The sequence below is a fragment of the Onychostoma macrolepis genome, chromosome 15 (assembly GCF_012432095.1).
Source record: "Onychostoma macrolepis isolate SWU-2019 chromosome 15, ASM1243209v1, whole genome shotgun sequence".
In the NCBI taxonomy this organism is placed as follows: domain Eukaryota; kingdom Metazoa; phylum Chordata; class Actinopteri; order Cypriniformes; family Cyprinidae; genus Onychostoma; species Onychostoma macrolepis.
This window is the reverse complement of record NC_081169.1, coordinates 8,583,343-8,605,045: the sequence shown is the minus strand read 5'-3', so window position 1 is coordinate 8,605,045 and position 21,703 is coordinate 8,583,343. Positions and strand designations below refer to the sequence as shown.

The window sequence follows — 21,703 nt, the reverse complement described above, 5'->3', positions numbered from 1 at the left end:
TTGAAAGCAGAAATAGCTGAGTAATTCATCAAAAAATCATTTGACATTATTTTAAATATATATAAATAAATAAAAATAATAGAGATTGTGTTCTTTATCTCTTCGGTAAGCATTAGTCCAGCAATAGCTTGCTGTACACGCTCAGAAGAAGAAAAAAAAAAGATAAAAAAAGCTTTCACTGGAGTGGTACTTTTTCAAAAGGTACACTTTTGTACATTTACACTTTGGATAAGGTATCAATATAGAGTCTTTACAGGTACAAAGGTTTACCTTTTGAAAAGGTACTGCCCCAGTGACAGCTTTTGTACCTTTTTTCTCTCTGAGAGCATATGTACTTTATTCATGTAATTGTGAAATCTTAGCTTACAGTCAAGTAAACATTATTATATAAAAAGTGTAAGGGTAACATATAACCTACAAACACACAAAAAGGGAATCTCTGAACAAGTTAGTGTGTCTGTTATGTAATCGTAGTTGCACTGGTTTGAATGTTTGAATGTCAGGGTCGTGAAATGCTCTCGCTAACTTTAATCACCCAAATGGCTCAAATCCAAACGTCACACTCCTACGCTACTTAAATACATGTAATCTGCAAGCCTTCCAAGAACTGGGCCTTCCTAAGGAGGACAGTTCCTATTTATAAAGACAGTTACCCTAACTCTTCAGACTACCGTTTTACGCTTTCAAAAAAATGTGTAATAATGAAACATAATGTTTACTTAACAGTGAATCAAAGGTTTGTGTGACAACATTTGGTTCTTATTGGCGATTAGGCAGTTAGAAGATTAAATGATGTCTAAAAACTACTGCTGGTCAACAATTAATCGCGATTAATCGCATCCAAAATAAAAGTTTTTTTGTGTACATAATATATATGTGTGTACTGTGAATATTTGTTATGTATATATCAAGACACACATACAGTATATGTTTTGAAAAATATTTACATGTATGAATATATTTATATTCATATATTTAATATACAAACATAACATATTTTTCTTAAATATATACTTGCATGAGTGTGTATTTATATATACAATATACACAGTGCACACACATATGTACACAAAAACTTTTATTTTGAATACGATTAATCGTTGCCCAGCACTACTAAAAACCCCATGGCAAGTACAAAAAGTGGGCTTTGAATTATTAATATCAAGTGGTATTAAACAATAATTGGACTATTCATTGTTCACAAAAATGCAAAAAAAGAGGGCTACTGGGATGCAAAACTCTCTAATATCTCGGTGCTCTTTGGACAAGGGAAAACTTGTCTATAAATATGTGTTGCAAAGCCAAGGCACTCGAGAACTTATATTAAAAAGCCTTTATTATCTCATGGCTTAAACATTAAAAATAAGTCACAGATGACCGCACACCTACGCGTTGCGGCTAATATGCCTTCATCAGGGTGTGGAAAACAAACACACTCAGAGTCTCTTATACAACAATCGCCTGATCACATGACAGTCTTTTTTTTTATTAATTGAATTGAATTGGATGATTTTAATTTATGATTTATGATGTATTTTGTAATATGTTGTGAAAGTATTTTTTCCCATACTTCTTGCTCCATGTGGTGATTGTGAAGTCATGTGACTGTCATGTGATCAGGTGATTGTTGTATAAGAGACTCTGAGTGTGTTTGTTTTCACACCCTGATGAAGGCATATTAGCCGCAACACGTAGGTGTGCGGTCATCTGTGACTTATTTTTAATGTTTAAGCCATGAGATAATAAAGGCTTTTTAATATAAGTTCTCGAGTGCCTTGGCTTTGCAACACATAATAATTGGACTATATTGCATAAGACAAAATATTTCATGAATACACTGTTAAAAACCAAACGCAAAACACGTCCCAGCAAGGCTTATTGTCAGGATTGTACGTGATAATTAAATGCGTCCTGTTGGGATGCTCTTTATGAAACACTGTGTAGTTCATCAAGTGCATGTGTGGACGCTAACTAATCTAAAGCAGGGATTACACGAGGGAAAGACAGAACACTGTCTGAGGATGAGTGAACATAAATAGGTTAGCCAATCAGAACTTGGCAAAGGCTTGGCAAATGTAATAAACACACCCAGAATTCATAATACTTCATATCAGTAGAACAGTCCAATGGATTTCATTGGGAACAACAGAGGCTTGCTCGTACGACAACATATTTAGGACACTAAATACTGTTAACACTGTTTGTCCAGCAACCGTCCCTCCTTTTTTGGCTCAAACTCAACGGGAGGCACTGGATCGTCTTCGGAGGACCAGAAAAAGGAGTTTGAGGAACAGTAGGAGACTGAACAGCAGGATCCGGGTGGCCATGAGAACTGCCAGGCGGGCCAGCACCATGGAGGTGCCCTCATTTCTGCGGCAGCTGGTGAAGGAAACCGAGAAGATGGTGACCTTCTTCTTCAAGGGTGGCCGACGGGAGTCGGGGACTGATGATGAGTACTTTGAAAATGAAGAGGACGTGGGAAGACCCTACTTAGAAAGGCCTGTTTTGGAGAAAGATACTGCAGAAGGTGAGTCAAAATGGGGTGTTACCTACGGCATGGCCAGTATGCAGGGCTGGCGAGCCCAGATGGAGGATTCCCACACCTGCATGCCAGAGATGACCGATGCCTTGCCAGGCTGGAGCTATTTTGCCGTGTACGATGGACATGCGGGGAGAACGGTGGCTCAGTACTGCTCCAGACACCTGCTGGATTTCATTCTCGACACAGGTACTAACCGATTAGTCTTGAAGATAAAATGTTGGAATTTGTAAACAGTTAGTTATGTTGTGCTTTTGTGTTTCAGCAACTTAAAAATGTGAACTAGATTTTTACTAGTGTTACTACGACCACAATATTTGCTAAGCACAATAATTTGCTGGTGGTTATATTATTGTTAGTCAGTATCTTACCTGAAACTGAAAAAGTGACTTATGACTTTTTAATTTGTATATTTCTTTATCAAAAATAGTTTTATTAGTCTTTTTTGTCAAGTAAGAATCTTTAAAATGATACAATTACTTGAATATATTTTGGTGTTAACTATACATATTAACAGTAAATTTTGCATAATTACTGTACAGCCAAACCCTAACCCTAGTATGTTAATAACTGATATTCTGTATGCATTTATGTATCATATGTATCACCTGGTGGACACCTTAAAATAAAGTAATCAATATTTTTAACTTTAAATTTAAAATGTGAAAAATCTACAGTGCAGTAAGACAAAATACAGTTTTATTAAAGATGGAACAGTGATGCTTTCCATACCATTACACTAGCTAAATAATAATAAAAATAATAGTAAAACAAACAAATAAATAAAAACTTTATACGCCTATGAAAAACAATTAAGAGACCACTTGAACATTATCAGTTTCTCTAGATTTAGCAGGTTTTGGTTTGAGTAAACTGTTATTTATTTTTTTTTTATTATTCTATAAAGGTCTGACAAAATTCTGGCCAAATTCCAAATAAAAATATTATCATTTAGAGCTTGCTTGCTTGCTTTATTTATTTACATACATTTTGTCACAATAACAAATGTTTTCATGAAATCAGTGTTATTCCACAAAATATTGATTTTTTAACTCTTCTGAAGTTAAAACATTGGTATTGTGTTGTCTAAAAAACAAAAAAAACATGCCATCTTTTTTTGTCATTTTGACCAACTGTAATTTTATGTTCTACTGTAAATGACAACATTTTTATTTCAAATCTGGAGGAAATCAGGAAGAAAATGGAAAAACAAGAGCAACACTTCTTCTGAAGGGAACAGTGGTCTACTAAAATAGATTTGTCCAATGATAATCATATCAATCAAACAATAATAATGTAATTCCATTAAAACTCGATCTTGGTTCTTAAGTATTAAAACTTTTAAATTTAAGCTTTTAAATCAATTTTTAAAAAGTGTTATAACAGTGGTTGTCATCTCAAAATGCAGAATTTGTCCAAGGCCAGTCCAATATGTTGAATCACAAACTGGGGTCCATGGAACAAAAAATGTCAGAGAAAGAGTGTAAAAACTTATGTATAACTGTAAAAATAAATAAATAATGATAATAATAAATAGGTTATTTATTACAGATTCGTTCAGCTGTCTAAGCCCTTTATTTTGTTCTATTGAAGATTTCAGATTTTACGCACATTTAGAACTATTTTTCACAGTAAAAATAGATGCCTCTTTCACAGTATAAATGAGCCTTTATATATACAATATACAAAAATAGTAGCTGCTTTTATATTTTTAGAGAGGGGTCCAAAAAAAATAGAAAACCTCTGATGTAATGTACACCGTAAAAAGTGATAAGTTGACTTAAAAAAATTGAGGAAACCCGTTGCCTTAAAATTTTTAAGTTAAGTAAATGATAATTAAAAAAATAAGTTGTTTCAATAAGTTGAATTGTCAAGTTCACTTAACTTTTTTTTTTTAAATGATTATTTACTTAATTTTAAGGCAACGGGTTTCCTCAATTCTTTTAAGTTTAGTCAACTTATCACTTTTTACAGTATATTAATCGGAAGTAATGGAAATAACAAGCTTTCCTCGAGTAGGTTGAAAGGCAGGTTACTGGGCAGGCCTCATGTCTCTGTGCTTGACCCTGTTATGATTGTCTAATCAGGCTGTGTGACTGTGGATGAGGATGTAGACCAGGTCAAAGTTGGCATCAGAGATGGTTTCCTTAACATAGACCGCCACATGCACACCCTGACCCGCAACGAGACCTGGGACCACAGCGGATCGACAGCAACCTCTGTCATGATCTCTCCACGAAACATCTACTTCATCAACTGCGGCGATTCACGGACCTTCCTTTGCCGCGACGGCCAGGTGGTCTTCTACACGGAGGACCACAAACCTATCAACCCACGCGAGAAAGAGCGCATCCAGAACGCTGGCGGCTCCGTCACCCTGCAGCGCATCAACGGCTCGCTGGCCGTGTCCCGCGCCCTTGGCGACTTCGACTTTAAGGAGGTGGAATGGAGGACTCAGACCGAACAGCTGGTGTCGCCTGAACCAGAGGTGTACGAGCTGGAGCGAAGCCCAGAAGATGAGTTCCTGGTGGTGGCGTGTGATGGCGTCTGGGACGCCATCGGTAATGAGGACCTGTGTGCGTTTGTGCGCAACCGCCTGCAGGTCTGTGATGATCTGAGGGAGATCTGCTCACAGGTCATTGACCTCTGCCTCTATAAGGTTGGTAACAGCAGTGAGAGGATCCCATTGGTTTGGCCACTGGCCAGATGTTTAAGATCCAATAAGATTTCCTGATGTCCTGAGTCGGAGGGCCTGAGACGTTATCATTAACTAAAACTAAAACTATTCAAATTGTTTTCCGTAATTGAAATAAAAATGAAATTAAAAAGTAGAAAAAAAGCTCAGTTTTATCTCACAAAAACAGTCATCTAAACTTAAAACTTTTAACTATTATAATCATTATATTATACTATTATAATTAGTTTACTTTAATAATTATATAAAATATAAATATTAATTGAAAAACTGTTTCCATGGAATCTTACTGAAATACATAAGATGGAGTACTAAAATTACCAACTGAAATAAAAATGAATTCAATTTAAATGAATTAAATGTGCTGAATAAAATTATGAATAAAAACAAAAGCTAATTCAAAATATTAATAATATATAAATAATACTAAAATAACTCTGGCTGTGTGCAGTGCATTGTGGGATATTTTGTGTTCTGTCTGTATATTGTACATGGTACATATTTTATATGGTACAGTACAGCTGAGGTCAAAAGTTTGCATCCCCCTTTCAGAATTATTAAAAATGTTTGAATTTGTAGCAGGGTAAATTTAACTTATTTTGTCTTCTGGGAAGCATGCAACTCTCTTCTGTAGCCTCTGAAGGGCAGTACTAAATTAAAAAAATATGATATTTAGGCAAAATATGTGTATACACTTATGTTCAAAGGTTTTCACCTCCCGGCTCTTAATGCATGGCTTTTCCTTCTGGAGCATCGGTGAGCGTTTGAACCTTGTGTAATATTTGCAAATGAGTCCCTCAGTTGTCCTCAGTGTGAAAAGATGGATCTCAAAATCACAAAAATGCTGGAAAACCAAAGAATTTGTGGGACCTGGGGGATTTTTATGAAGAATAGCAGGCAGTTTAACTGTTCAGGACAAACAAGGGACACAAAAACAAAAAAAACACTGCTGAGGATCATTCAGGTAACAACACAGTATTAAGAATCAAGTGTTTGTTAACTTTTGATTGGGGTCATTTTTATAAATTCAACTATGATTTGCTCTTGTGGACTATATGTAAACATCTTTTATGTGAAATATTTTATTCAGGTCAGTGCTAAATAAACAATAACATGCATTTTGATGATCCCTCTTATTTTGGTAAAATAATTAACATTGTTAATGATTCTGAAAGGGGGATGCAAACTTTTGACATCAACTGCGTACTATGTGTACTATGTGTAATATTCCGAACAATTGATGATTTGTCAAAGTTCATTTCCTTTTTTTTTTTTTTTTTTTGAGCCACTTGGCATCCTAGAAAATACATTAGATATCAACAAACAAAACTGTATTTGGTTTCATTTGATGCAAAATATTTAGTACTTATTTCTACAGACCTATTATAAAGTCTAGACACATTTTCCACAATTGTTTTACAACTACTCCCTTAAAAGCAAACAATTTGTGGCTTTAAATGTTTTGTCTTGTCTAAGTGCGTGATTTAGTCTGCGATTTATTTATTGATATTCATCAGCCCATGACCGGCAAGACAATAATTCAAGTCTGATGCAAAGTCGATACTGAATTGCCAGTAACACCGTCACCTTCTAAAACATTAAACAAGTTTAGGAATGCCTTGTTACTTCAAATTATTAGTCATTTGGGTTATGTAATATTATATAATGGTATTTCCCTGCTGCACGTTGAGGCAAGGAAGATTACAGAGCACATAATAGAATCAGCTTGACCCGTTCTGTGTAGATACTGTTCTTTAAATAGAATGATTACAGGAGAGAGCGAGAGGAGATTACAAGTGAGATTCAGACTGCAAGTTATATCCAGAGTTATAACCAGCTACACGACCAGGCCAAGAGCTCCTTTGGTTTATAACTGGCATTAGCTGTCTATGAACATACTAACTCAATATATATGTATTAGTGTTTTCTAGTATTATTGAAGCACATTGTTCTACTGTTAGTTGATTTTTGTGAGCAGGATTTGAAATTCTTACCTTGCAGGGAAGTTTAGACAACATCAGCATTATCATTATCTGCTTCGACGGCGCCCCCAAGGTGACCCCAGAGGCACTGCAACAGGAGGCAGAGTTAGAGCGCGTCATTGAGCAAAAAGTGGCAGGTAATTTCACCAATTCATTCGATATAAAATAAGATGCAATTTAAACACACTATATTAGATAAAATGTCTCTATAAATGTCAGATTGTGTGTATAAAAGTTTTTTTTTTTTTTTTTACGTGACTCAGAGATCATTAACGTGATCAGATCTAAAGACGAGGAACCTGACCTGCTCTATGTGATGAAATTCCTGGCATCTGAAAATATTCCCGGCCTCCCACCAAGTGGAGGAATCTCATGCAAGTAAGTGATACTGTGAACACTACTAAGTGACTAACAATCAGATATTTTCTGTCAATCTCTGTTTTGTTTGTCTGCAGGAAAGATTGCATAATTGGCGCATATCAGAAATATGCAGCAGCCTTTAGATCTCTTGAGCCGATGGTATGTATGAACGCATGTTAAAAATCCATACTTTATTAATTAATCAACATTTTATTTGATTTTAACAAAGTGCAAAAGTTCATTTTACAAATAACAACAATTCTCCACTATTTTGTCATTATTTAAGGATATTGGCGGCTCTGATGACTCCACCTAGTGGCCGTTATGTTGGACATGGAATCAAGCCTTGAATCTCTGTAGATGTAATAATCAATTTGTGTGCCACCTGCTTTACAGAGGTCACATTGTTTAGCCAAACTATTTCTTTTTTAAATCAATGTTGTGTATTGTAAACATAGAAACAGAAATAGGAGGAAGAGGAGGATTTATCATGTGCTTTCATGAAGGTAAAGCATTTAACGCTGACACTATGTAAAGCTTTTTATGGAAAACAGAAAGATTTTACTTTACTTAAAGGTGAAGCGTAGAATTGATGTGCCACCAAATAGAATTGTAAGTGTTTTTGATAAAGGATTTCAAGGGCACATGAAAATTTCTCATTTACAATAAACACTCTAATAATCCATAAAAAAAAAAAAAAAAAAAAAAAACGTGCCACAGAGCTGAAGTTTTTAGCAAAATTGAATTAAATTAAATTAAATTAATAGTTAATTGTCTATCCACTTGCATGGGATAAAAGAAAGCAATCCCACACAAAATGACACAAATCACCTTTAAATAAATGTGCTTTGTTAGCTTTTTAAGTAAGACTTTTTAAAATTTATTTAAATAAATAATTGTACACTGTAAAAAGTGAAAGTTGACTTAACTTAAAAAAATTGAGGAAACCCGTTGCCTTAAAATAATTAAGTACATAATAATAAAAATAAAATAAAATAAAAAAGTTAAGTGAACTTGACAATTCAATTAACTTATTTTTTAAATTATCATTTACTTAAAAAAATTAAGGCAACGGGTTTCCTCAATTTTTTTAAGTTAAGTCAACTTATCACTTTTTACAGTGTATGTAATATTATAGTTATAGGTTGTTTCATGACTGACTTCACGAATGATTTACATATTTAAGATTCAATGTATAACTGTATTATCAATATGTTTCTTGTATTTGATTATAGATGTTAAGCTCTCTTTACCGACAGAGAGCTTAGATTTATATAAACAAACTTGCACAATATATTAAAACTAACATCTGTAAAACTTGATAAAGGGTACTTGAACTATAAATTCACTTCTCTCTCTCTCTCTCTCTCTTTTTTACTAGAGTAAACAACACATCAGTTTATCTCATTATAAATAACATGATAAACCCATGTTTTGTATAAAATCACTAAATGTCTCTGTCATTTTTATGAGTCAAAATTATTATGAAATCATACATGAAGAGCTCAGAAGTTGTGTTTTAAAGTATTTGTTAATTAGTGATGAGTGGATGAATTGTCAAAATACCTTTTGTGTGCATTGTCAACAGTTTACAGAAATACATGCTTTTCTGAAAAGGCACCACATAAGTTAATATGCATTTATTTAGTATACGTTAAGTTATTCAATCGTTTAATCTGAACTATTGGGAAAAGATTAGATGTAGAAGTATTTCTTTTCCCGTGGCTCCTAACATTAGTATTACAGCTTTCATATCTGATATAGCCCTGCGAGCAACAGAAATTCATGAAGCTTATGTTTCTTCAGAATTGAACTGAATTTGATTCTCTACAAAGGCTCGAGAAGCTTGGGCACACAATTTATATTAGTCATAATGGGGATAACACTTTACAATACAGGTGCACAAATATGCATTAATTCATGCTTAACTAATCACGAGTTAACTATTTATTAATGATCACTACATCAACAACTAATGAGCATTCTATATGATTCATAGATTAAGTAATAAATAAATTATTATTAGTTAAATGTGTCATCATAATGTTTTAGTTCCCTAATAACATATTATTAGTGCTGGGCAACGATTAATCGCGATTAATCGCATCCAAAATAAAGTTTTTGTTTATATAATATATCTGTGTGTACTATGTATATTTATTGTGTGTATATAAAGACACACACATACAGTATATATTTTGAAAAGATTTACATGTATTTACATGTATATATTTATTAATATAATTTATATGATATATAAATATATTTAATATATAATCATAACACATTTTTCTTAAATATATACATACATGGGTGTGTATTCATATATACATAATAAATACACACAATACACACACATATATTATGTACACAAAAACGTTTATTTTGGATGCGATTAATCGTTGCCCAGCACTACATATTATATTAACTAATGATGCAAATTCATATGTTAAATACCACAGCTATGGGCGCTATGCACTCTAAATTCCAGTTGTCTGCTTTAATTAATCATTAGCTGATGATTTGCAAAGGTATCGATATGTAATGACTTTACTTGTTGAGGCACAGAACTATTAACTAATTGTTAACTAATATGTCATTGTGGTTATGGATTTTGCATTAGTTAGTTAGTCATGTGCCTCAACAAGTCATAACACGATGATATATTTGCCAATCATTATCTAATGATTAATTAAAGCAGACAACTGGAAGTTGAAATGCATGATGTCGACCCATTGTGGTAATTAACACGTGAATTTACACTATCAGTTAATATAATATGTTATTAGGGAATGAAAACATAATGACACATTTAACCAATAACAATTTTTTTTATTACTTAATCTATGAATCATATAGAATGTTCATTTGTTGCTGATGCAGTAATTATTAATAAATGGTTTAGTTCTTCATGAGTTATAAATGAACTCATTAGTTAAGCATGAATTAATGCATATAAAGTGTTCATTTTTGTAATTATTTATTTATTTTGATGCATTGAATTGTCTGGCATATCTGGTATGATCTGGTATGTTTGTTTGGTTTGGCCCATTATGATTGTATGGAAATTTGTGTGTCCAAAAAAAATAAAAATAATAATAAAATAAATAAAAATGAAAGCTGTAAAAGTCGAGTGAAGCTGTTTGCTTAAAAACATTGATATTACCATTTCAAGACGGCTTTGACAGTAAGTTTGTGTGCTTGTGAATGATTGCCTTTATTTATGTGTGTTTGCTATAATAAAAGCAGCATCAATTTAGAATAGAACAACCTGTACATTTAAATCATGATAAAAAGGGAACATTGTTAAATGCTTTACTCCAGTCATTTAATAAACTCACCCGGTGACACTTGGTCCACAGTGAACCTCTGCAGAATGTACGACTGAAGTGTCACGGGCCATGACACCTCTATACTAATTACTGAAGCCTCATCCTTGGTGTTACTGTCATACTTCAATGTTCGAAGAAGTTAAAAACAAGAAGTTCAGGGATACAAGAGCATTTGGCCCTCACTGAAATTTAACTTGTTCTTCATTGCAACAACATTGGTGTGTTTGTCATAACAATAAACTGAAACTAAAAGAACCGTCACAGTCAGAGAGAGACTGCGCTGTCAGACGTTCCCTACAGGTACGTACAAAAGCTCAAATATCTTGTCTTTGTGATTAGAGTTCACTTTTGGGAGGACTCACAGTTTTAATCTTACAGTGTCAATACATTAAGTATACAGACCAAAGAAATACTAAATATCATGTAAAATATGTGCAACACTGACATTTTTATGGAAAGTTAGAGACATGAGGACTAAGGTTGTAGCATGAAATAACATACATTAAGTAGTATAACTGTGCTAATGTGTCATGGATCTGTTGCAGACTTCACTCATTTAATCTCAAAGCTTCTGTCAAAGCAAAACAGGATTGTCATTTAAAAATGTTATTCAAATAATTAGGAAATAGATGTTGAAAATATTTCAATGCTATCAAGTCAATAGAGATTAATAGGAATGTTATTTTTTTATATCATTTATACACTAGTTTTGGTTAATATTTTGAATTTAATGTTTTTAAAAATATTTTTAAGTTTTAGTCAGTTTGTTTTTATATTTTTTATACGTTTTATTCAATTTTATTTTTAGTTGTGCTTTAGTACTATTTAGTAGTGTATATATTTAGTTTTTTAAGTTAATTTAGTACTTCGACTTGAAGTAAACAAAAATGAGAAACGCTGCTGAAATACAAAAAAGTACTTTTATTTTCAAGTAATGATGTTTTTTTTTATTTTAGTTGTAGTTAATGTTAATAACCTACACTGTAAAAAATAAATAAATAAATAAATTGCGCAAACTTAACATTTTAAGGCAACCAGCTTCAGCAGATTTTTGAGTTTGCTCAACTTGTCGTTTTAAGTTTATACAACAAAAATTTGAGAATCTCCCACAAAATAAGTTGAGCAAACTCACAAATCTGCTGAAGCTGGTTGCCTTAAATTGTTAAGTTGGCACAAATTATTATTATTTTTTTTTACAGTGTAGATTAGCAATTGTGGGAACCAGTTATTCTGATTGATATTTGTTTGATTGTGAATATATAGGCTATATTATGAATTATGAAGAAAATAAATCATAAATTAGAATGTATTATTAATAATTATCTGAATGTAGTCATAATTATTACATACATACCTATTGCTAATATTAATATTACATAAAAGTGTCTTGAGTTCTGTTGTCAAATAAACATTAGTTTATATCTGTATCAACCAACCAAACCGATCAAACACAAATACACAAGAAAACTTCATTAATGGACAAATATTACGGAAAAATTCATGACATTGAATTTGTATGTTTTACCCAGTAACCTCAGTTTTTATTTGAACTTAGTTGTGCTTAATGTTTGTTCCACCAGAGATATTCAACAAAGAATGAAACATATACCAAGCCTGATCTGTTCAGTATAACTTCACAATATACATAATATATGACTATATGACCTTTTTAAATGATCATTGATGGAGAAACACACTATATTTGAACGTTTCAGGGATTTTGATCACTGCAAAAATCTGAAATGTTTTAAATTTGATAATTAGACCAAATGTATGGCTGTGGTTGTTTGTGTTGATAGTGGTATTGTGGGATACTAACACATATATAAAGTCACATGCAAACCGGTTTTCTTTGGCTCCTAACATCCAGTGAGAGCAGATGACACTGAAGGTTGAAGGAGATCCAGGCTATGGCAGTATATCTGCTGGAGGTCGATTCACCGATCTGGATGGCTCAGAGACCGTACCTCTCCTTATCCCAGACATTCAGCAGCAGCAGCACGTCTGGAAGCCCCTGAGCAGAAAAGAGCTGGAGAAGTGCGCAGGAGGACCAGAATGGAAGAAGTTTCGTTCTCGCCTGGTGCTTTGCTTCTGGATTGGTTGGCTGATAATGCTGGGCACTGCAGTCGCAATAATCATTCAGAGCCCACGGACGGAGTCTCCTTCACTGCACTGGTGGCAGAGGGGTGTGTTTTACCGTCTGCAGCCTGCACTCTTCATGGATGCAGACAGTGACGAGGTCAGCCGTATCAGCAGTGAGTTCATTAAAACATCATTTGCAGCAGCAACAATATTATTGCAATATGATTGCATCTACTGTTGTCAAAACAAAACATTCAAACCGTTTATCTATCCATCCTGGAGCCTAAAATTACTCCAGCGTTTCAAAGTCTAAGGCGTTGTTGAGTTTATGAGCAGTTTCCAGAAAGCACTGCACAGGACATTTAACACAATGTCAACACTCTTAAAACAAAAGGTTCTTTGAAATGTTTGGCTCTGTGAAGATCTTTTAACATCTGTCGAATCAAGACAAAAGATTCTTTATAATAGAAAAGGGTTCTTTACTCTAATATGTTCTTCTTTTTTTCCCCTATTGGTTCTTTGGGGAACCAAAAGTGGTTCTTATGTGTACTGTACAACCCCCAAAACAACAACAACACGTAAAACACAATAAAACACGTAAAATTCAAAATACAGGTAAAACACCTGTAAAAATCAATACGGAAAATTACTTTATATCAATATAGTACATTTTGCCCTATTTTATGAAATATTTATGGATTTTTTTTATTATAATTTTGTCATTATTTATAAATCATATATATTTTGTTGAAATGTATCATCATCATTCATTTACATGAAAAAGTACACACACACACACACAGACACACACACACACACACATATAGTAAAATATATATATACAAACATACTTACATACACATATATACATATAAATAAAATATATAAATATCAGTGTCTTACACCACCTTATTCACTTGTTTTAAAAAATAAACATAAAATTAAACAGGGCATGTTTTCATATTTTCACATGAAATATAATTGCAATATAAATGTTAAATATATGAATTCTACAGTATATATCCCATTAAATATTATATAAATATTTAAAATATATTTCATTTATATAATAGCATTCCCATTTATCAGTAGTACTAAAAATCAGTAGTACTAAATACTTTATTATACTATACATATATATATATATATATATATATATATATAATATTATAATAAAGTATTTAGTACTACTGATATTCCAATCAATATTTAAAAAACAAAGTTTTATTTAAAATGTATTTTATACAAATTTATATAAATTATATCAATAGTAGGACACACATACGGTAGCACACCAATGGCACTGTTTCCAGAGAGTGACCCACTAATACCTCAAATACTGATAATGTAAAAACAATAAAACCAACATGGTACATAATTGTGAAGTGTTGTGCAAATACAGTACATGTGGTGCAGTGATTGAGTGTGATCAGCACATAATTCACTGTAGTCGGACTAATACTATAAACAGCATGAAATTACAATTGTGAAGCCCAACATGATAGTGTATGACTCTCATTCAGGGGTGTCCGAGCGGCTGCCATATCTAAAGTCACTGGGGGTCGGGGCAGTGATCCTGGAGGGGTTGTTCCAGCATCACATCTCCCCTCCCAACCTGACAGAGATCGACCAAAGTCTGGGAACGCATCCACAATTCACACAGCTTATCACAGAAAGCCGCAAAGCAGGTATGTATACATTCATTTTTTTAAATGCACTTATCTGCATGTAGGTGGATCAGAATTTTGCTACCTTTGCTATTCACTAGATGGTGCTGTTTAGTCATATTGCAATCAGTCTTCTCCAGTCTCACTGTACACAGATCTCAAAGTAATTGGATGCTTAAGCCATGTCTGAAAATCATTGCATTAAAATAACAAAGATATCAAAGTGGCATGTGCAAACAAATGCAAATTTTTCATAGCCAATATTAACTAATTACTTTTAACCAACTGGCCTCAAGGTAATTTATAGTGGATATATGAAGGCAGTTCACCTCAAGTTCTCATAGTTCTCCTCATGTATAGCGTAAGTGTGGATGTTTCACATTCACAAGCACAAAGTGTTCACATGCTTTTTCTTTTTCCTTTTATTTCTTTTGTGAAATGCTTTTGTTCTTGAAATGTGTGCTTGGCTTTCAGTTGTGTTATCTAATGCAAATACTTTTTGGGGCTACTGTAAATCCCTTTGTGGTTGTTAAACAATGGTGAAAACAAACCGAAGTAGAATTTTTGCACATAAAAATATTAAAGAGATAGTTCACCCAAAAATGAAAATTACCCCGTGATTTACTCACCCTCAAGCCACCCTAGGTGTATATGACTTTCTTCTTTCAGATGAATACAGTCAGAGTTAAATTGAAAAAAAATGTCCTGGCTCTTCACTGCCAAGCTTTATAATGGCATGGGGTTTAAGATATTGAAGTCCAATAAAGTGCATCCATCCATCATAAATATTACTCCACACGGCTCAGGGGGGTTAATAAAGGCCATCTGAAGCAAAGTGGTGATGAAGCAGATGACGTAGGTGTAGCGTAAGCTCCGGTGAGAATATGCTAGTCTTGTGAAAACCAAGTTTTTTTTAAAACCAAGTTTTTTCTGCACTTCCGTCATTGCGTTTGCCTACGTCACCCGCTGGAAGGCCACTCTCTCGTGAACATGCATATGACGGTTAGCGGAAGCTAGAGATCATGGTTTCTAAAGTTTTAAATACAGGTATGGATATTTTTCTGACACAAATGCAGCGCTTCACTTCAGAAGGCCTTTTTTAACCCCAGGGCCATGTGCAGCACTTTTTATGATGGATGGACACACTTTATTGGATTTCAAAATATCAACACTTATTCACTGCCATTATAAAGTTTGGAAGAGCCAGGCAATTTCTTTTTAATATAACTCCAATTATATCCATCTGAAAGAAGAAAGTCATACCATCATTTCTTCTAGGATGGCTTGGGGTGAGTAAATCATGGGGTAATTTTCATTTTTTGGAACTATGTTGGTTATAATGAAACAATATTAACTGATCCAGTGGATTTGTATATCGTTCAGGTGTGAGAGTGGTGCTGGATCTTTGTGAGCTGGATCTGTTTGAGCAGGAGTCGGGTAATGACACTGAGGTTTGGTCCAGTCCATCAGAGTACATTCAGGTAAGGAATATTACATATATACTGGATATATATAATGCATGATATCAGCAAGGGTGCATACATATTTTTTTTCAACGTATATAAAATTCACTGTATGTATCCAGCTGAAGTAAACCCTAGAGGCAGTAAAACAGCCAATGATTTTAATTCCTTTTCACACAAATTACAATTACCGGGGCAGATTATCAGTTAATAAAAACTTCTTTGTGAGGTTACATGCACAATACTGTGAGTCTTTTGACCTAAAAACACTTTTACCACAGTGCACAATTTCTAAACTAACACATTTAAATGTTTGCATTACACAACCAGCTCCGCTGGTATGGCTTTTCTGATGCAATAAACTTGCTCGTTAGCTCATCTGGTGCAACACGGAGCGCTTGGCTACAAGTCCCATGAAACACGTCACAATAAAAAAGCTCAAAGACTTGTAGAAGCAAGCTAAAAAAAAAAAAAAAAGCATAGTTGCTTCAGTGTTTTTATTTCATGCTTGCTTTTTTTTAACACTGTTAGTTAAGATTAGAGTATGGGTTTAATGTAGGTGGTACATTATTTTTAAATGTGATGAATAAAAAATATGTTATTGTGGCAACTTGTCGCTAGATAAACAAAAGATTCATGCGATCAGGATTTTTGTTTTATGTCAATATTTCTGCCTACCTTTTGTTTATTATTGTTCATGTGGTATTATTTTCCTCTCCAGTATTCATTAAGGTATTGGCTGGAACATGGTGTATCAGGGTTTGGGATCTGTGACACAGACGCAGCCTTCTCTGCAAAGGTAAAACTGAAAACACACTGATGTGTCCTGTTTTGTGGAAAATGTGTGTGGGTTTTACTTCGATACATGATATGGTGAGCCCATGCCCAGTGTCTGCTTAAAAATTGATGTGTATTTATAATTCACAGACCCTAATGGAGTGGAATGTGCTGATGCAAGAGTTTAATTCACAAGATGACGAAAGGTATAATGTTTGTCAGCTGAAGCAAAATCAATTCCTGTATTATAAAATCAAGTCTTGATGAAAAATGAAAGTAAAATAGATTATAAACATCATTTTATATTGAGATTAACTCCATATTAATTTTGAGTCCATGCACTGAACTTGAAAATTGACTATTAATTATTATTATATAAAACTTGCTTAAGTCTTGGTGACATAAATGAGGTCTTGTTATCTCGTTGTAGAATACTGATGGTGAGGCAAACAGGTAACACTCTTCCAGAACTCAATGTGTCCAGCATAGCTGTTAATGGTTCACTGGTGGAGCTGGTTATAAAGTCACTGATCCCCCCATCACACCATCCGTTGTCTCCTGCTGAGGTGGCTGAGGCCATGGAGGCCAGTCTGCAGATGCCACAAGGACACTGGCCGAGCTGGACCGTGAGTGGACATTTCACTGAATTGAGTCTAATAGTTTATGGATAGCAAAATCCCCAAAGGATTTTATGAAATCATCAAATTAAAGCCATTATTCTAGCCATTAGACTGCTAAACTAACATTCATGCATTATAGCCTCTAGTCAGCAAGCCTGCTAAGCTAGTTTGTTCAGTGAACGTTACGTTGAGTAATCATATGGTGTTTGAGGGAGATTGAATTCTACAGGGTACTGAATCTTGCACAGTGTTTCTTCTAATGATTCCAGAAATCTAAGCTGGTTTGCTGGTCCTTGTTGTCCAAAAGCATTGTTAGTCAACGATGAACACACGTTCTGTCGTTATCAACGTAGTTCAATGATTTGGTGTTTCCCGATACCATAATTGCATCAAAATTGGCAAACGGCATCGCAAACTTTTGTGGTTGGAACTACAGCTCTCAACCTGTGGATAGAAGCATAGGCTTTTGTTAGTACAACATGTGGCCTTGCTCCAAAACCATGATCAAGGTTTCATTTTTGTGACGCATCAAACTGGAACACTTTTATTTACAGTAAATAAGTCCAATGTAAAACATGGCATCAGTAGTATGAGTTAACTGTAGAATGTAGTTTGATTTATGGTTTAGGGAACCAAATTGTGGGATAAATTTTCTTAAGAAAAGTTTCTGAGAATGCTTTGTATGCAGTGTCACATGTGTTTGCACCATTCACAGGTGGGTGGAGGAGTACCATGGGAGTTGCAGAGAGCGATTCTAGTCCTGATTATGACTTTACCTGGGACACCCATCTTCAGATATGGAGATGAGGTCAATCCAGTTCAGGTGAGATGAGAAAACTATCTTCAATGTACAATTGCTATAGTGACAGTTTGAAATAACATTCTTTAAAATAAAGGATCTTTATTGGCATCTCCGGTTCAGTGAAGAACCTATAACATCCATGGAAACTTTCCATTGGACGAAACGTTCTTTATAGTGGAAAAAAAGTTCATGTTCTTCACATTGAGGAAAAATGGTTATTTTAAGAACTGTTCACTGAAAGGTTCTTTGAGGAACCCAAAACAGTTCTTTATGGCATCACTTTGGAACCTTTGGTTTTAAGAGTTTAGGCCTTTTTTAAATCTGGTTATTTGAATCTGAATGTTCATGTTTTTTTGTGGTATGATATTTCCATTCTCAGGATCTGGATCAGCTGAATCAACCTCTAGCCCTCTTCCATTCTCTGAGTCGGTCACGTGCCCGTGAAGAGGCTCTACACTTTGGCAGATTCACCTTCCTTTCCTTCAATGCTAGCATGTCATCCTCTGGCCTCAATTCTACAGCCACACCTCCTTTAGCTTTCCTGCGCTCATGGGGCTGCATTCACTTCCTGGTGCTGTTTAATTTGGGTTCTGAACCTCACACTTTGGATCCAGACTGGGCTCCCAGCCTACCTGAAGGTGGGCTGTTTGTAATCAGCACAGGTCTTGACCGATTCGGCCCCGTGTCTCTAAGGTCAATGAAAATGCAGCCACACGAGGCCATTGTCATAAAACTGTTTGAAACTGACAACTCTTAAGACAAGGTTTGTGTTCGCTTATTAATACACTAATGATATTTAGTTTTGGTTAGTTGTAACTAAGAGAAAGTATTTATTACAAGTAAATTAAAACGTGTCTGTTTACACTAAGTGCAAATAGCCCGCCTTGTTGGCAGAGGCTATTTACACTAACTCAGCCCACCAACGTGGGGTAGGGTTAGACAACATTGCAAAAGCCTATTAAATAGCTGTTCCAGAGGCATAGATAGTAAAGCATGTAGAAGAAATTTACTCTTTGACCTGATCGACTCAAGTTCGAATCCCCCTTTTGCCAAACTCGTTCTTTTCCCTTTTCACATCACATATCAGATCAGAAAAGCAATTATTTTCAATAAAAATGAAGGAAATAATCAAAAAAGTGGAAAATAACATGCCTCATGGGTGTTTATCGTCAAGGTTAGGTGTAGGGAGGGCTTTGTTGTCCCAAAGAGGTATCCGTTTAATAATTTTTATACACTCAATACGTTATTGCAGATATGTGCTATAATTTGCATTAAGTAGCCTAGTATAAACAGCATGTAACTATTATTGCAATGGAAATACTCCTATTTTTGCATAATGTAAACAGAATCTATTGCTATTTGCACTTATTATAAAAAGTATATAGTTACTGCTATTTTCAATTACTGTCAAAGGAATCCATTGTTATTTGCATAGTGTAAACAGTATCTATCGCTATTTGCACTTAGTGCAAATAGTCGCTGCCGAATTAAAGTTAATAAATATTGGCAGTGGGACTGGAGTGCACTTTGTTTCTTTGCAAATAATCTAATAAAGAGAAACTAATACAAATTTAAATTAGAATTTTTTATCATTTTTTTTCATAATTATGGACACTTTCACAGTATGTCCGGGGGTGGATTCTTATGAAAACAGATTTAAATTGTTTACAAGATGGTTATATTATAAGACATGATGTACATTATTAATACAATACAAAATTATTACAAAACTGTCTTCAATTTGAATATATTTTCAAATGTGACGACAATTGAGAAATTGTGAAAACAATTGTGCTGCTTACACTGTAAAAAGTGATAAGTTGACTTAACTTAAAAAAATTGAGGAAACCTGTTGCCTTAAAATTATTAAGTAAATAATAATAATACAAAAAAAAAGTTAAGTGAACTTGACAATTCACTTAACTTATTTTTAAAAATTATTATATACTTAATCATTTTAAGGCAACGGGTTTCCAATTAAGTCAACTTATCAGATTTTTCTTTAGATGAATGGAAGGCTCAACATAACACAACAGCATTTATTTGAAATTATGAAAGTTTTATGGTCACATTTGATCAGTTGCTGAATATAAGTTTTAATTTCATATATATATATATATATATATATATATATATATATATATATATATATATATACACACATACACAGTGTAAATAAATAAAATTACATTAAATAAAAACTCCAGGTAAAATATTCCTTATAAACACAAACTCAAGCTTTTTGTTGCATTATGCAAAAATTATGTGCACATATTATTTTTTTTTTAGGATACATAAAGCTAGCAATAAAATTATCCGTAGCAAGGCATAATGTTAAAGTCACTTCCATCACAGAATGCCATTGAACACACATAGATGTGGTGAAAAAGAAAGAAAAAAGTTTTTTTTTTAAGAAAGATTATTATCTAAATGGTCTAAAGGGTCCATAGTTGAAACATCAATTATTTAAACAGCTTTAATTACATTATGAATTTTTGATTTATTTAAAAAAAAAGAAAAGAAAAAAGAAATTACACACAGATGACATGTATCTGGTTCTGGTTCATCAACATCTTTATTCTAGGAACAGGCCTGTCCCTAGATATGTTGTAACTCTTTTTCCTGATCTCACACATAATTCATGTGCAAAATGCAAACAGCCAAAAAGCAACGTCCATTTTTATGGTAACACTGGTGTGCAGTCCAACTCTTGTTCACCATCCAAAGGACACAAGGACAACTCAAATTTCTGACTCGATCACTTTTATTTTCTTTTGGCTTTGTCAGTTGATTGATCTGCTCAGTGAATTAGCTCAGTGAATTAGGTTGTAAACCTTTAAACAGAGAACAAAAATTACTTTTCTAATTAAACATTTAATTACACATTTTAAATGAATTTTATGATGAATGAATTAAGCCTTTTACATGGAATAAAGCAGTATTTCAAACACCATAAAAGTAAATAAACATTTCACCAACCATTGGCGTCTTTGGACTGAACCTACGAATGAACTTGGAGCTTCTTCTCTCTGAAGTTTGTTTGCCTCCATGACTGAGGAACTCCATGTCTTTAACAGGTGCTCCAAATCAGTGACAATGACAAACAGCTGGATTTCTGCTGCTGGTGCACTCTGGGAAATGTAGTTCTTTGAATCTTATTCCTGAGATTCAGCTCAACACCTCCCACTTGAACTCCTGTTTTTTCAAAACCAGAGAGGTCACAAGCCCTTCACACCTCTGCTTGTTCTTCAGTGGGAAGTAGAATGACAAGGCGTCTGACATCTCTATGAAGAATTGTGGCTGGGATTTTGGTTTGAGTCTCTTAGTTCCACTATTAGCTCTTGTGGGCCCTTCTTTGCCTTTCGCCTTTTTGATGTGAACAGG

General features: G+C 33.9%; 2 protein-coding genes across 2 annotated transcripts; both read left to right on the top strand.

The window, feature by feature from the left end:
* Window positions 1-2,325: 2,325 nt before the first annotated feature.
* ppm1na (protein phosphatase, Mg2+/Mn2+ dependent, 1Na (putative)) lies at window positions 2,326-8,438 on the top strand. The gene is made up of 6 exons (XM_058745637.1): window positions 2,326-2,728; window positions 4,627-5,198; window positions 7,236-7,353; window positions 7,480-7,594; window positions 7,672-7,735; window positions 7,863-8,438. The coding sequence occupies exons 1-6, from the start codon at window positions 2,326-2,328 to the stop codon at window positions 7,890-7,892; spliced, it is 1,302 nt and encodes a 433-aa protein (XP_058601620.1). The 3' UTR covers window positions 7,893-8,438.
* A 4,349-nt stretch (window positions 8,439-12,787) lies between these two features.
* Window positions 12,788-19,889, top strand: si:dkey-202g17.3 (4F2 cell-surface antigen heavy chain). Its single transcript, XM_058745197.1, has 8 exons — window positions 12,788-13,163; window positions 14,514-14,678; window positions 16,041-16,138; window positions 16,842-16,919; window positions 17,048-17,103; window positions 17,328-17,523; window positions 18,233-18,340; window positions 18,699-19,889. Exons 1-8 carry the CDS (start codon window positions 12,788-12,790, stop codon window positions 19,074-19,076), a joined length of 1,455 nt encoding a protein of 484 aa, XP_058601180.1. The 3' UTR covers window positions 19,077-19,889.
* Window positions 19,890-21,703: the final 1,814 nt, after the last annotated feature.